Raw genomic sequence first — 15,389 nt, 5'->3', positions numbered from 1 at the left:
TCCACTGGCTGTGACGATGTGTACCAAGACATGGATGCAGATGCTGGTGAGGCAGGTTGGGATTAGATCTGAAGGGCCTTCAATACCAGGTGGAAGATTTTGGCTTGTAGGCCCCACTCTCTGGGGAGCCTCTGGAGGCTTTTGAGCGGACAGGTGACAGGGTTGCAGTGGGGATGTGAGAAGCCAGGTCTGGTGCTGTGGGAAGGAGGGAGGTGGACTGCAGGAGAGTTTGATCAAGAGTCTCAAGGCTGGAATACAAGCCCCAGGGCTTGGCTGAGAGGAGCCCCACCCTTGCTGCTTTGCCCTCGTGTTGGGGCTGGACTGGAGCCATTCTGCCAGTGGGAGGGAAGCCAAGTGGGCAGGTCCTGGGGTGGGGGTCGGGGATTTGAGCAATGGTGCTGGTGGAGGGGCGGTGGGAGAGTTTGCCCTGTGGGCTGCGTCTCCCCAGGCTGACAGAGGAGAACTGCTGCTGGGCCCAAGAGGAACGCCTCCCTCGGCCTTCTCGATTTGGGGGTGTGCAGGTGCACTGGGTCTGTGTGTCACGTGCACGTCTGCAGACCTGTGAGAGTGAAGGGGTGAGCTTTTTGCTCCCCCTCCGCTAGCCTGTGTAAATATGTGTGATAGTAGCCCCTCACACTTCTTACTACGTGCTGGGAATAGTTCTAGGCGCTGTTCTACAGATGAACTCATTTAATCCCCACAACAACTGATGACGGGGAAACTGAGGCTCAGAGAGGAGAAGTCACTAGCCCAAGACCACACAGCAGTGAGAGGCAGAGCTGGGTTTTGAACACACGCAGTCTGGCTTCAGAGGCTTTGCTTTTCACTGGCAGACTCTATTGCCTCTCAGTAGAGAGCATGTCTGTGTGGGTCTCGTGTGTGTGTGTGTGTGTGTGTGTGTGTGTGTTCATGCATGACATTCAGCTCAAACAGCTGGGGGAGGGGAGGGGCAGCAACACTTATTAGGGAACAAACACCCCCACTCCATCCCAGCCCCTCAGGTCTGCTCTCCATCTAGGTGTTGGGGAGGAGCAGACATAAGGAAATGTCCCTCCTCCACCCTTGCCCAAAACATATCTATAGTTGGGGGAGGGGGTGCGAGGAGACTGCTCAGATCACTGGGATGACCTTGGACAAGGTCACACAGCCTTGGCCCCCGTTGGGCCTGGGTGTTCTCCAAGTGACGGGAGAACGCCAGTCTCCTGGACCCTTGGACTCCCTCCACCAGAACACTGCTCACTCCTGCCCTCCCCCTCTGTCTCTTCAGCATCCCAATCCTCATCTTCCTCCTCTCCTTTGTCTCCCATCTCAAATGGGCAGGAGGAAACTGGCTTCTGGAGTTGCCAGCAACTTCCATCTTGCCTGATGTCCGGGTTGACTGAGGCTGCCTCCACTCTCAACACTGTTTGTGAATAGCTTTTAGTGCCTGGAAGATAATTTATTTTCCTTCCATCCTGAGGCTTACTTTAGGGGAGTGAGGCTAGGAGGGAGGACAGTGTGGGGGTGGGGGTAGAATGGGAAGGAGAGAGATTGATTTCATGGAAACACATATATTTTTGTATTTTCCCAGATTCCTGGCTCCATCTCTATGGTACACATAGATTCAGCACCTGCCCTTAACCCCACCCTCCCTTGGTCATCATCATTATCATCCTCATGCTCATCACCGTGACCACAGGCATCATGGCAAACATTTATTGAGCACTTGCATACCAGGCATTTGGTGTTGCATGGCTGTGTGGTTTTAAATACCATACAAAACTTTAGGTGGCCTCCCTTTTCACCCACTGTGAAATCTAAAGTCCTTCTCATGGCCGTGGGCACCTCTCTGGTTAAATTTCCTGGCTTCTTGCTCACTTGCTCCAGCCATATGCACTGGCATGCTCCTGCCTCGGGGCCTTTGCACCTACGTTTTCTGCTGTCTGAACACTTCTCTCCTGATAACTACCTGGCTCCCTTTCTTACTCCATTTGGATCTCAGCTCAAATGTCACTTGAGATATCTACTCTGGGTAAAACAGCACCCCCCATCACTGTCTTTCCCCCTTACCCTGCTTAATTTTTCTTCATAGCACTTATTATCACCTGAAAAATGATGTTATATGTTGTTGGTTTATTTGTTGCCTGTATCCCTAAGAGAATATGAACTCCTTGAAGGAAATGCTTTGTTTTGGTCACCTCTGTAATCCCAGTGTCTATAAGGGTGTCTGTTGTGTGCTTGCTAAATGAAGGAATATTGACTTATTTAAGCCTCGTAACAGCCCTAGGAGGTAGCTACTCTTAATTGTCCCCATTTAGAGTGATGGAAACAGAGGCACAGAGAAGTTAAGTAACTTGCTTAAGGTCACAGAAATGGTAAGTGGCTCAGCTGGTTCACAAACCCAGGCAGTCTCATTCCAGAAACCTCATTTTTACTGTTTTTGTCCCCCGATTTCCTGTTTGCACCTGACTTACGGGGATGGGCTGACCCCACGGTGTTCGGGGGCTGGCTGAGTGGGCTACAAAAGGCAGGATTTCCCGTGGGCCTCACTCCTGTGCCTCCCATAGCCTTGGCAGGAAGAGGGGACCCGGCCCCAGCCTTCCTGCGGCCCACGTGGGTCTGGGTGAGGAGCCCAGGACACGCTGGTGGTGGACTGCCTTGCAGGTCTGAGGGGGCTTGTCGCCAGCCCACTGTCCGACTCACTACCCTGGCCCTCCCCCAGGTCTTCGTTATCTTGGGACCAAGCAATTCTCTCTTAAGAAAAGCCACAACAGAGTTGGAAACAAGAGGAGTCGATTCAGATGTCTCTTGCCGGAGGAAACCTTCCGCGGCTTTCACCCCGTCGTATTTGTAACAGATGCTGCTGGTGTGTATGCAGGTCAGGTTGGCCTCCCTTTCCCGGACACATGGAAGACCACCTCTTCCACCCCGTCAGACAGGCTGCGTGGCAGCTCTAGCCAAGGAAGTGTGAGTGGAGGTGACGTGTGTCACTTCTGAGCCAAGGCATTTAAGAACCTGGCTGCTCACTGCTCCAATTCTGGGGCAACTGCGGAGGTCTTGTGTTCCAGATGGTGTAGCTACAAGATGGTGGTGGCGAGGGGGCTCCCATGTCCATCAGCTTGTGTCCCTAAATGTCACTGTGCAAGGCAGAGACTCTCCTTCTGCTGATCCAGATTGAGCCTGCAGTGGCGGGGGTGGGGACACAAATAAATCTTTGTTGTGTTATGCCACTGCGATTTGGGGTTAATTTGTTACTGCAACTTGGCCTGCCCTTTCCTGACAAATGCACCATTTTGATCTGTTTTGTATAGCCTCAGTATTAGTGGCCTGTATCTCATTTACCACCAATGGGAGCATAAATTAATACAACTTTTCTGGGAGACGATTTGGCAGTGTGTATATATGAAAAGCCCTAAATAAGTGTATTGTCTTTGACTCAGAAATTTCACTTCTAGGAATTTATCCTAAGGAAATAATTGGACAAGTTCAGAAAGTTGTATGGATAAAGAGGATATTCATCACATAAAATGGTGAGAAATTGGATCAGCCTAAATATCCCACAATAGCAAATTGGTTAAATAAATTGTGGTTCAGCTCTACAATAGAGTACTGGCTGCAGCTGGTGGCAAGGATTTATTGACATGGAAAGAGAGCTGCGTTCTATTGTAGTGCAGGGTATGCATAATGTGGGCCCAGCTTTGTTAAAAAATGTATGTATATCTATTTGCATGAAGAAAGTCTTCAAGATAGTCTGCAAACACTTAGCAATGGAAATTTCTGGGTGTGGAATCTCAAGTGGTTTTAATCTTTATTGTTTTTATTTTGCCTCTATTTAATTTTTTTTCTTCGGTGATTTTGTATCATGTACAAACAAAAATTAAAGGGGAGGAAGAAATAACTGTGTGATCTTGGACACGTTAACCTCTAAGAGTCATGATTTCTTTATCTTTGAAACAGGCATAAGGGCCCCCACTTCCTTGGGTTGCTCTGAGGATTCAGTTAGATCACGTGTTATGAAGCACCTGGCACCTGCTAGGCACTCAAAACTCATAGTCGTTGTTATCAGTTATCCGTGAACAAGGACTCTTAGAGGTTGGTCGGCTCATTAATGAATCCGTCCATCTGTCCATTTGTTCAATAAGCATGCACTGAAATCTACTGTGTGCATGGCTGCGTGCTGGATAGAGATAATGGTGATGATAAGGATAGTAAATACTTAATGTGGCACTTAGTGGGGCCAGGCACCATTGTAAGCACTTTACATTCATCTACTAATTGATTTAACCAACACAGTAACTGTTTGAGGGGCTACCATTTTTAGCCCTGTTTTATAGATTAGGGAACTAAAGCACAGAGAGGTCACGTGACCTCCTTAAAGTCACAGAGCTGGGAAGTAGACCAAGCATTGGGGCTCCCGCCCAAGTCCACGCTCAGCCCCTGGACTACACCGCCTGAGGGAGACAGATGGAGTGTGTTCCTCTGCTGGGTCCTGCCTTGCCTTGGATACAGCAGGGCCGAGGTGGGAGGGTCCCCAGTGGGAGAGAAGCGGCGGCTGGGCTGGAGATCTCAGAGCTAATCCACACACTGGAATGGTGATTACCAGGTTTCAGGGATTTCGATTATTATGAAGCCCCTGGATGAGCTGAGGGATGGAGGGTGTGACTGTGTTGGGGGAGGGAGCCTATGCCTCTCTGGCTCTCTGAACCCAGGCTCTCAGGAGACCTAGACTGCCTGTGAGTGGGGGACACGAGCCTCCTGGCAAGCTGGGTGGGGACAAATATCTGCAACAATGGCTGTGGGTTCTGTGCTCACCATGAGCCAGGCACTGGGTGAAGCACGTTCATCCACAATCTCATTTAATCCTCATGACAGCTCTGAAGTAGGCACTACTTCACAGAACAGGAAACTGAGGCTCGAGGAGGTGAAGTGACCTGCCCAGGGCCTCACGGCTAGTAAGTGAGGAGCTAGATTCAAATGAGGGTCCTAAGGCGGAGCCTTAACTACATTCCTTCTGCATCTCAGCATCTCCCACCCGCCCTCACAGGGCGCTGGAGACACTGGGGAGCTGGGAGACCTCCTCTGTTAGGCACGACCTTGGCGGGGTTACTGTTTGAGTTTGCTGCACCCAACCACGGAACATTGTCATATCAGGGCAGCTGCAGATACTGGTTTGTAGTTTTCTTTTCTTGTAATGTCTTTGTTTAGCTTTGTTTTTAGAGTAATGCTGGCCTCATTGAATGAGTTGGAAAGTGTTTTTCCCTCTTTAATTTTCTGGAAGAGTTTTTGTTGAATTGGTATTACGGCATCCTTAAATGTTTGCTAGAGTTTGCCACTGAAATCATCTGGTCCTGTAGCTTGTTTGTTGGAAGGTTTTTAACTGTAAATTCAATTTATTTAATAGATATAGGGCTCTTCAAGTTATCTGGGGTTTTTTTTGACTCAGCTTTGGTAGTTTGTGTTTCAAGGAGTTTGTCCATTTCATCTAAGCTGTCAAATTTATTTGCAGAAAGCTGTTCATAATATTCCTTCTAATATTTGTAGAATCCGTAGTGATATCATTTCTCTCATTCCTGATATTGGTAATTTATGTCTTTTTTTCCTTATCAATCTACCTAGAGATTTATCAACTTTATTACTTTCTTTAAAGAACCACCTTTTGGCTTTATTGATTTTCTCTCTCTCTTTTTTGTCGATTTCTATTCTTTATTATTTATTATAAATAATCTTTATTATTTCCTTTCTCTGCTTACTTTGCGTTTAATTTACTTTCCCCACTAGTTAAAAAAAATTTTGTTTTTGAGGTACCATTGACATACAATATTATATTAGTTTCAGGTGTACAACATAATGATTAGATATTTGTATATATTGCAAAATGATCACCACTGTAAGTCTAGTTAACATGTCACCATACATAGTTACAAAGTTTTTTCCTTGTGATGAGAACTTTTAAGATTTATTCTCTTAGCAACGCTCAATATGCAATACAATGTTATTAACTATAGTCACCATGCTGCAAGGTACACCCCCAGGACGTATTTATTTTATAGCTGGCAGTTTGTACCTCTTGATCCTCTTCACTTATTCCCTCCCTTCCCATCAGTTTCTTAGGGTGGAGGCTGAAGTCAGTGATTTGAGGCCTTTCTAACAACTGCATTTAGTGCTATAAATTTCCTCCTAAGTCCTGTCACAGGGGCAAGCCACTAATTTTGTGTCATTCTTTTGTGTTGTGTTTGCATTTTCATTCAGTTCAAAGCAGTTTTTAGTTTCCCTTTCGATTTCTTATTTGACTCATGGATTATTAAAAGTGTGTTCTTTAGTTTCCAAGGATCTGGTGATTTTCCTCATGTTCTCTGTTATCAATTTCTACCTGAATCTCTTGTGGTCAGAGAACATTCTTTGTCTGGCTTGGGTCCTCTTGAATTTATTCAGACTTGTTTCATGACTCTATCTTTTAAATTTTCCATACGAACTTGAAAATAATGTGCAATCTGATGGTGCTGAGTGGAGTGCTCTGTAAATGTCAGTTGGGTCAAGTTGTTCATAGTGTTGTTCAAGTCTTGGAAATCTTTGATTAGACGCCAGACATTGTGATTTTTACCTTTGTGGGTACTTTTGCATCCTTTTGGATACTCCAATTATGCATGCATGAGGTGTTTTTGTATTCCTGGTTATTTTTGTATAAATGTTCTGAACTCTGTTCTGGAATGCATTTTATTGGCAGGAAGAGTTTGGTCCTTTTGGGTTTTGCTTTTAAGATTTGTTAGGTGGGCAGGGGGAGGGTATGGCTCAGTGGTAGAGTGAGAGCATACACGAGGTCCTGGGTTCAATCCCCACTGCTTCCATTATAAATAAATAAATAACTAAAAACCTAATTACCTCTCCTCCAAAAATAATCTTAAAGAAATGAAAGATCTATTAGATGGGTCCAGAGTAGCATTTAGTTTAGGAATAATGATTCCTCACTATTGAGGCAAGATTCTTCTGAGTACTCTACCCAATGCTGCATGAATTATGAGGTTTTCTGGTCTTGGTGAGGACAGGTGTTATTCCAGGCCTTGTATGAGTGCTGGAGGCTGTTCTCTCTAATCCCTTTGGATTGCCATTGACCCAGCCTGGAGGACTGTCCTTCCACACCCAGGCTGATCAGTACTCTGATGAATACTTGAGGGGGACCCTCTCCAGAGCTCCAGGGTACTCTGTCCTGCAAATTCTGGTTGTCTCTGTCTCCCTGGACTCTCAGCTCTATCTCCTCAACTCACAGGGCTTTCCAGGCTCCATCTCCATTCCCATTTTTTTCTTCCGCAACCTGGAAACTTTCTCAAGGCATTAAGCTAAGATGATTTTAGGGCTCGCCTTGTTTGCTTCCTGTCTCTCAGGGATACTGTCCTTTGTTGTCTGATGTCCAGTGTCCTGAAAACCCTTGTCTCATATATTTTGTATGGTTTCTCTTTGTTGTTTCAGGTGGGAGGGTACATTTACTCTCTGTTCTTTACCTTGGATGGAAGCAGGATTCTCAACATGCCTTTCAGCGCCATCTGTATGCTAATGACCCGCACATTCACTCCGACCTTCAAAGTCTTATATCCAACTTATAATCATGGCTAAGACCTCAAACTCACCGGGTCCAAAATGGAACTCCTGATTCTCCTCTCACCAGATCTCTCCTTCCTGTCTTCCTCATCCCAGGAAATATTCATCCAGATGTTAATTTTATCCTCTTTTCTTCTGTTTCCCTCATATCCTATGCCAGCATCTCAGAAACTCCTTTTGGCTTGACCTGCAAGATGTATCTTAAATCTGAGACACTTTCATTACCTCCACTACTGATTAAAGTCACCATCATCACTCATCTGGAATCTTGCAGTAAGTAGCCTCCTAACTCCAAATGAGCTGCTTTCATTCCTCATCCTCTTATAGTCTATTTTCCCTTCAGTAGTCAGGGAGCCTTAAAGATGCTGGAGCCATCATGGTTGTTCAAAACCCTCCCATGTCTTCCCATCACAACTTAGGATAAAGCCCAAAGTCCTTATGGTGGTGCACAGGACACTGTATGACATGGCCTCCGCCACCTGTCTCACCTCATCTCCCCTCTCTTCCTTGCTCACTCCACTCTGGCCACCCAGGCCTTGCTGTTACTGGGACATGCCAAGGACCTCCTCCTTTAAGGAATACTTCTTCCCTTTGCCTGGAGTGCTTTCCCCTAGATATTTCCCTGTCAATACCTTCATGAGTCTCAGCTCAAATACCCGCCCCCCCCCTTCATAGGGGACCCTTCCATGAGTATGTGATCTAAGACAGCATCCCTGCTGCTTCTCCCCTTACTCCTCTGATTTATAGAACTTATTCCCACTGAACACCCTGCACATATATTTGTCCATGTGCTTATCATCCCTTTCCCTGGGTAGAAAGCAGACTTCACGAGGACAGGGACTTTGTCTTGTTCACTCTTGGTCATTATCTATGTCTAGAATAATGCCTGGCATATGGTAGAAGCTAAGTGAGTCAGACTGAATGAATGAATGCTCCTGTTGGCCACTGGGTACAATCTACTCGCTATGTGGCTGTGGACAATTCCTGTACCATCTCAGGGCATGTCCCTTTCTAGTGGGCACTGGCTGAAAGTCACCCCCCACATCCCCACCTTGCACTGTGCCAGGCGAGCCCTGGGCTTTGCTCTTCAATTCCCCACCCTGCTGCAGGGGGCTGAGCCAGGCGTTCTCCATCCGTACTTGATGGCGCCCAGCTTTGGAGAGTCATGATAACCACCAGGGGGCGCTCGATGCTTAGATTCTGGACCCGAGGCTCTGCATCTCCTCTTTGGATTGGTAGAAGTTGCTGTGATTGACCCTCATTTAGGACCCCTGTTTGTAGGTGGTGTAAATGTGCGTGGGGAATGGAAAGGCATTTTCAAGAGCCCTCACTCCAGGGCTCAGGGTGTGGATTCAACTCTTGCTGCTTACCCTCCCATGGCTCCCCACCTAGAGACAGACCCCAAGAAATGATTCACCTGTGTCTTCCTGGGGAGGGAGAGAATGAATTGGGCTCACTAGACTGGAAACTGTGTTGGGATGCTCAGTGGCTTCTCACATGTCTTGGACCCCAAAATCACCTTGGGGCTTTGGACAAGTAAACCCTTTGGCATCACTGAGCAGGGTAACCCAATTATTCTTGAGTCCCTCTAAGGAGCCAGAACCCTGGCAAACCTGTCCCAGCCCTTTGGCCTTCTTCAGGACTGAGCCCGTCCTCAGGTCAGGGAAGGCCCCCACCCTGGACTGCAGATTGTCCCTCAGACCCCCGAGGCTCTAGGTGGGCCATCCCAGGAGGCCTGGGGAGATGCCTTCTGAGTGGGGAGGCTCCCACATACTCGGGTTCATTTTATTCTCTCAATAAGTTAGAATTTTTTTTTGCTGTGGACCCATAGACAGATGGGAAAACTGAGGCCCAGAGAGTAGGAAGGACACTATGAAGTCACATATCAGCATGTGGTATGCTTTTGGGTGTAGCCTCTGTTTTGGGTGAGCCTAATGACCCCGCGGTCCATTTCCGTTCCAGAGAGTTATCTCCTTCAGCTCAAACACGGCCTCTGAGCCTTTGCACTTGCTGTTCCCTCTGCCTGGCCTGTCTTTCCCTCATATCTTCACGGGGCTGGTTCCTTCCTGTCATTCGGGTGATAGGCCAGATGTCACCTCCTCAGAGAGGCCTTCCCTGACTACACCTGGTCCCTTTCTATCTCACCAGCTTGTTTTATTTTTTCTAGGGCACTTAACACCATCTGAAATCAGCCAATTTCCCGGTTTCTGTTTTGTATTCTGTCTCCCCTGTCAGAATGGAAATGTAACTACAGCAGGGACTTTTTCGGGACTTGTTCCCTGTGGACCACGTCTCGCATGCGGCCCATGGTAGGCGGTGTCCCATGGCATTGCTGGGGGCGTGAACGAGGAGGATGGAGAGGGGCCCATCACCCACACAAGTCTGCAGACAATAGTGCAGAGTCTCACTGACCCCTCCTGGGAGACCCCAGGCTCTGGGATGCTCCGGGGCTGATGAGCCCATTCCTCTCTGGGCTTCTTATTCCCTCATCCATGCCCCCATGAGTGGGCATGCACCTCACACAGGAAGCCATGGAATGTTGGCTTTAAGAACCAAAGCCAAAAAAATGGCAGGAGGCAGGAGGCGGACAGTGCAGCCTGGGGGTGTGGTCCAGCCCCTAGTGTTCCAGGGACGGGAGCCCAGGATTGCCAAGGTGCCAGATCCCTTTGTTTTTCCAAACTCAGGCTGAGTGAGTGGATGGTTTCTGACCATGCTGACTGCCCTGTGACTGTATGAGTTCCCTGTCAGGAGGGTGCAGAGGGCACCCCTTCCCTGTGTGTGAGTGTGAAGTGTCCCTGAGCTCCCTCCCACGGCCAGGAGGGCCATCTTACAGGACAGCTTGGTGACTGGGTGGAGAGCAGACAAGGCAGTAGGAGACGGAGTCATGCTTTGGGCCAGGAAAATCTAAATTAGAATTCTGGCTCAGCCACTTCAGTGCTGTGTGACCTTGGGCTGGTAACTTCCTCTCTCTGAGCTAAGAAGAAATAAAATCTGCTTCACTGGCTCTGGCACTCTGCCCTCCAGGCCCAGTTTGTGTTTGGGGTTCCTGGCCTTCTTTCAATTCTCAGCATAAAGGGAAGCCACCCCCACCCCTACCTGGGGACTCAGGTTCTTCTTGCCCTGGAGTCACCCTGTTCTGCCTATTTCTTTAGCAGAATGGCATTATCTGTTTAGATTTCTGCCCCTCCTCCCCCACTAGACCAGATCCCCTCGCAGGCAGGCCTGGAGCTTTGTTCATTTCTGCATCCCTCATGCCCAGCGTGGGGACAGGCACACCACATATTTGGTGGCGACATTATAACACTGTTTTATACTCATTTTAGATATGAACAAACTGAGGCTTGGAGAGAGGTCAAGTGAATTGAAGTCACACAGCACACAAGTGGCAAAGCTGGTGGTGGGCTGGTCAGCGTTTAACAATCAGCTCTCCAAACAAACAAACAAAAGCCTCAATTTGTGCTGTTTGCCAATTTCTGTGGTGTAAATACTCCTGCCAAGTTTCAAGCTACCAACACGCTTCGCCGAACTTGAAGCTGGGAAGGGATGCTCACAATCGACCCTTGTGAGCAGGTATGAGCCAACTTCAGAACATCATGGGGCAAAGTTGAGATTCAAACCCCGCCCTGTTTGATGCGGACCAACTGGCATTCTATTTTAGATTCCTAAAACCTGGTAGTAAGCAGAAAAAAAGCGGGATACATAGGGCGTGTATCAAGGGGGAAAAAGAATACAGAAACATACAAAAGAATATATGTGTACGAATGTATATATTTGCTTGTTTGTGTGAATCTTGAATGATTTGCCAGACTGATAACACTGAGTTTTTCCTAGAAGGGGAGCTAAGTGTCTGGGAGACAGGGAGGGAGAGAGATTACTCAGGGTATTCTTTATACTCTTTGAATTTTGAACCATGTGGGTATATTAACCATTCAAAAAAAAAAAAAGAATCAACAAAAAATAAAACCAGACAAGCAACCAATCACAAACAGACGCTGGGCCTGCGGCTCTGTGCCAGGCTGGTCTGTGGGCCTGGGGCCGGGCAGGGTGTGCTGGGTGGACCGCTCTGTCTTTTGGCAGCCCTTGGACTGTGCTGCTGGGCAGGTGGGGCAAGTTGAGAGGCTATCGTCTTCTCAGAGCGTGAGGGATGGTTGCACTTGCTTTAATTCTCGTCTGCGCATCTTGGTCACTGAGACCACGGCACTGCGCTCTAAACTCAATTAGAAATTTAACAAACCTTATAAATCCTCCCCAGCCTGGGCCTTGTAAATCTCCAGAGTGAGGCTGGCTTAACACTTCTCCATCTCTGGCTTAATGACCTCCCTGGCCCGGCCTGGGAATGATTCAGGGCCAGCGAAAGGTCTAATTAGTGAACACAAGCTGCATCCCAGGCAAGGGGAGGAGAAAGAGCGACTGGGTTCCCGCCCTGGGGACGCTAGGGAGGTGAGTCCCAGCTCTGGACAAGGAGGGTGAAGCAGGTGCCTGATTGACCTTCACTGTTAACACAGCCCTGTTGTGTCTCCTGCACTGCACCTCGTTGTTCGGGGAGGGCTGTTGTGTGATGTGCCACTTATAACACTGTTGCATCAAGAGCCCTGTGGGGCCCACGGAGTCTCCCAGCAAGACAGCACATTTGTGGGCAGGTTTTGAGGCTGTGTTGACAGCCTGTGGTGGGCGTGGGAGGTTTTGACGGTGGGTTCTCATCTCCCGTGCCTGAGGGAATTGTGTTCCAGAGTAATGTATGTGAAATAACAGGGGGTCCAGAGAGCCTCATTTTTAAGGGTGTACATCTCAGCTTTAGTGAGAAGATGGATCTTTCCAGCCAAGCTGACCTATCCTTGTGAGTTAATGAGCTCCCCGTCAGTAGAAAGACAGCCAAGGATCCTCCACCATTAATGGAGCCCAAGCTGTGTGCCGGGCTCTTTACACATCATCTGATGCTGTCTTCTGGCCCCATCTTACAGATGAAGAAATTGATGTTCAGAGAGATAACGTGTCCCAGGTCATTCAGAACCAGGATTTGAACGCTGGCCTGCTTGGCTTCAGGACTTGTGGCTCCTCTGCCATGCCTCCCGCTCTGCTGAAGATGCGCCCTTGAAGCTGCTGCTTATCTAAGAGGACTCATGATGATTCTGGGCACAAAGTGATTAAAGGCCCCAGAGCCACAGTCTCCTTGGCAACACGGGCTGCCTTTGCCAGGGTGTCCCACCACGTTCCATGCTGGGGTGGGAAGATGTGGGTCCTCTCTGCCCTCTCTCCTACCTTTTGTTCATTTACTGGTTTCATTTTTCTGTCCTCCCAGCCTCCTCTGCCCTCTGTCTCTGGACCTGATTCCCAGCACCCACTGAGTTATTTGCCAGGAGGTTGGGGGTGGGGTGGTCCGAGCCCTCCCCTTTTACCCATCACCCTGCTGCTCAGGTGCAAGAGGCAGAGCTGACACTGTTACCTGGGGTGACGGGTGCCAGCTCTTGCCCCACCAGCCCTTCTGAACCCCTCCCTGGCCCTGATCACCAGGAGGAGGCCTGGGTATGCCAATCTGGAGGTGCCTGGGGTCTGGGAGGGAAGGGGAAGCCCCCAGTTTGGGTTCCTGGTCTTGGGTGGGGGTCTCCACCTCTGAGACCCAGGGCGCTCAGACTCAGATCTCCATCCAGGGAAGAGGCTGCCTTCAGCCCTTTGCGCTCTTCAGTAATTAATTACCTACCACGTCCAGACATTCTTCTAGGTGCTGGGGTGTTGCCAGAAAACTGAGGCACGTGGAACATAAAGCAATGATATTAAATGAATAACCACTAATGCCACTGCCCAGTTAGAACCCCGCTACTGGGCACAAACCTACCTGCTCCTGCTTGGTATTATTATTATTGTTGTTGTTGTTATTATTATTATTATTATTTTACTTAAAGAAATGCAAGTCTAACACACATGGAGAAAGATGCATGAAGCATAAGCCGGCAGCCCGATGAATGCTGACAGTGTCTAGGAAGGTATGCTGCCCAGATCAGGGAATCTGACATTGGCTCACGTGCTGGGCATTTGGGGGAGGGGAAGGCCCTGCCTGGAGGACCTTGGCAGACTGCTTGATGGATGATTCTTGCTGCCTGACCAGGGAGAGAATGATTTGGGAGTAGGGTGGCCTATTATTAGTAACAACATCTCGATACATACAGAACGTTTATCACGTGCCAGGCCTGATTCTAACGGCTTTATGGGTATTAATCATTTAACCCTGACAAAACCTGACCAAGTAAGTGCTCTTGTCACCTCATTTTATTGACGAAAAAAACAGAAACACAGAGAGGTTAAGTAACGAGTCCGAAGTCACACAGCTGGTGGGAGGCATAGCCAGGTTAGATCTGAGTCCCCTGGCTTGGAGCCCTCGGGCTCCTCTGAGATGGGAGAGCCCAGTCTTGGTGCCAGGTGGCCTGGGGTCTAGTGTCCTCTGGAACCTCTGCAAACCTTTTGATGTAGCATACCAGCTGTGTGGCCTCAGGCAAGTCGCTCAACCTCTGAACTTCAGGTTCCTCTTTTGATAAGTGGGGATAAAAATCCCCACTTTGTGCCACTGTGGGCTTGTATGGGGCTGAGAGGAGGTGGCAGAGGTGAATGTTGTAACCCCGATGGCTGCGACAAAGCTCATCCTAACTTTGAGCCTCTCCGGCCCATGTGCTGATGGGGGTACACCGAGTGCACTATGCATCTCACACTCTCCTTGCTGCAAGCCTCCTCCCTGTGAGGCAGGCCGCGTTGTTATTCCCACCTGATGGGTGAGGAGCCTGAGGAGGGTGGGGTGGTCAGAGATGCTGCCTGAGGGCGTGGTGGGGGTAGCAGGGTGCTGCTCTGGGCAGGGAAGTGAGGGCAGGATTTGGGACCTGCATTCCAGGAGGGGTTCCCATGTGAGCAGAGGTGTGGAGGTCAATGTGTGCATGTTGTGTAGGGGGCTGGGAGGGCAGGCTGGCTTCTGAGTGGCCCACTTCAACTGCTTTCCCATTCCACAGATGCTAAAACTGAGGCCATACTGGGCTGGGGCTGTAGACCCTGGGTCTGGGGCTGCACCACATCTGAGTGGAGGTGGGGGCAGTGGGGGCGGGAACTTGGAGTTGAGTCTGGCAAGCAAAGTCCTTGGCTCTTGAGCCTGGGACCAAGGCTGAGGGGGGTGGCTGGGCTTAAGTGCCAGCTTGGGGCCAGGGGGTTGTGCCCAGAGGGCCTTGTTCTGCAGCTGGCAGCGATGTGGCTGGCTGGGACAGCCATGGCCCATGTATGGCAGTATGGCAAGGAGAACCCAGAGGAGGTGGAGCCCTACAGTCTTAATTTCCCGCTTTGTGACCTCCATGGAGGTGAGTGACAGAGACCTACAGTTCTCCAGGGACCAGATGGCCCAGCCGCCCCCTGCCTTTAGTATTAAAAAAAACACCCTGAATTCTTATTTGGCTGTCCCAGACCCTGGAATAGGGTACTGTGGGCAGTAGCTGGGAAATCCACCTTTTGTAGCAAAAATGCTTCATCCTCCCCTCCAGATCCTCCCCGCCATATACACATTCTCACATGTTCAGTTGCAGACGTGCGTGCTGACACAGACATGTGTGCCCACACGCAACCACAGATACACTCCTGGTTGTTCGTGGATCCCCGGAAGCCACCCTCCCGGCCGCGTTCTGCTGATGGAATGCTGTAATATTTTTCTATTAAATGTTGCATTTGTTGTGTCTTTTAGTAGCTCCCCTCATTAAAAATGATATTATCCCCATAAATAAGCCGGCGTCTGAGAAGAGTGCCCGACTCCATTTCTCTTCCTAATTGAGACACTTAGCTTTGATTTGCAC

General features: G+C 49.0%; 1 protein-coding gene across 19 annotated transcripts in view; it reads left to right on the top strand.

The window, feature by feature from the left end:
* LOC107034401 (uncharacterized) overlaps nucleotides 1-15,389 on the top strand; it is a 161,863-nt gene that overhangs the window by 63,588 nt on the left and 82,886 nt on the right. For 5 of the 19 annotated variants that reach the window (XR_012079286.1, XR_012079277.1, XR_012079282.1 and 2 more), the window contains 3 exons: nucleotides 7,733-7,845; nucleotides 9,740-9,881; nucleotides 12,534-13,092. The exons of 1 other annotated variant lie outside the window; for it this stretch is intronic. Coding sequence is in view for 1 of the 18 variants with exons in the window: in XM_072974754.1 (XP_072830855.1) it covers nucleotides 2,702-2,845; nucleotides 12,534-12,667 (278 nt within the window). In the remaining 17 variants the exon portion in view is untranslated. Of the gene's footprint in view, nucleotides 1-2,701; nucleotides 2,846-3,434; nucleotides 3,510-7,732; nucleotides 7,846-9,739; nucleotides 9,882-10,895; nucleotides 11,143-12,533; nucleotides 13,093-15,389 lie in introns of those variants that run through there. 13 more of the 19 variants (XR_012079290.1, XR_012079293.1, XR_012079291.1 and 10 more) reach the window with 6 other exon arrangements.

Source organism: Vicugna pacos, chromosome 13 (genome assembly GCF_048564905.1).
Source record: "Vicugna pacos chromosome 13, VicPac4, whole genome shotgun sequence".
In the NCBI taxonomy this organism is placed as follows: Eukaryota; Metazoa; Chordata; class Mammalia; order Artiodactyla; family Camelidae; genus Vicugna; species Vicugna pacos.
The sequence above is the reverse complement of the archived record's forward strand: the minus strand, read 5'-3'. Positions and strand labels throughout refer to the sequence as shown.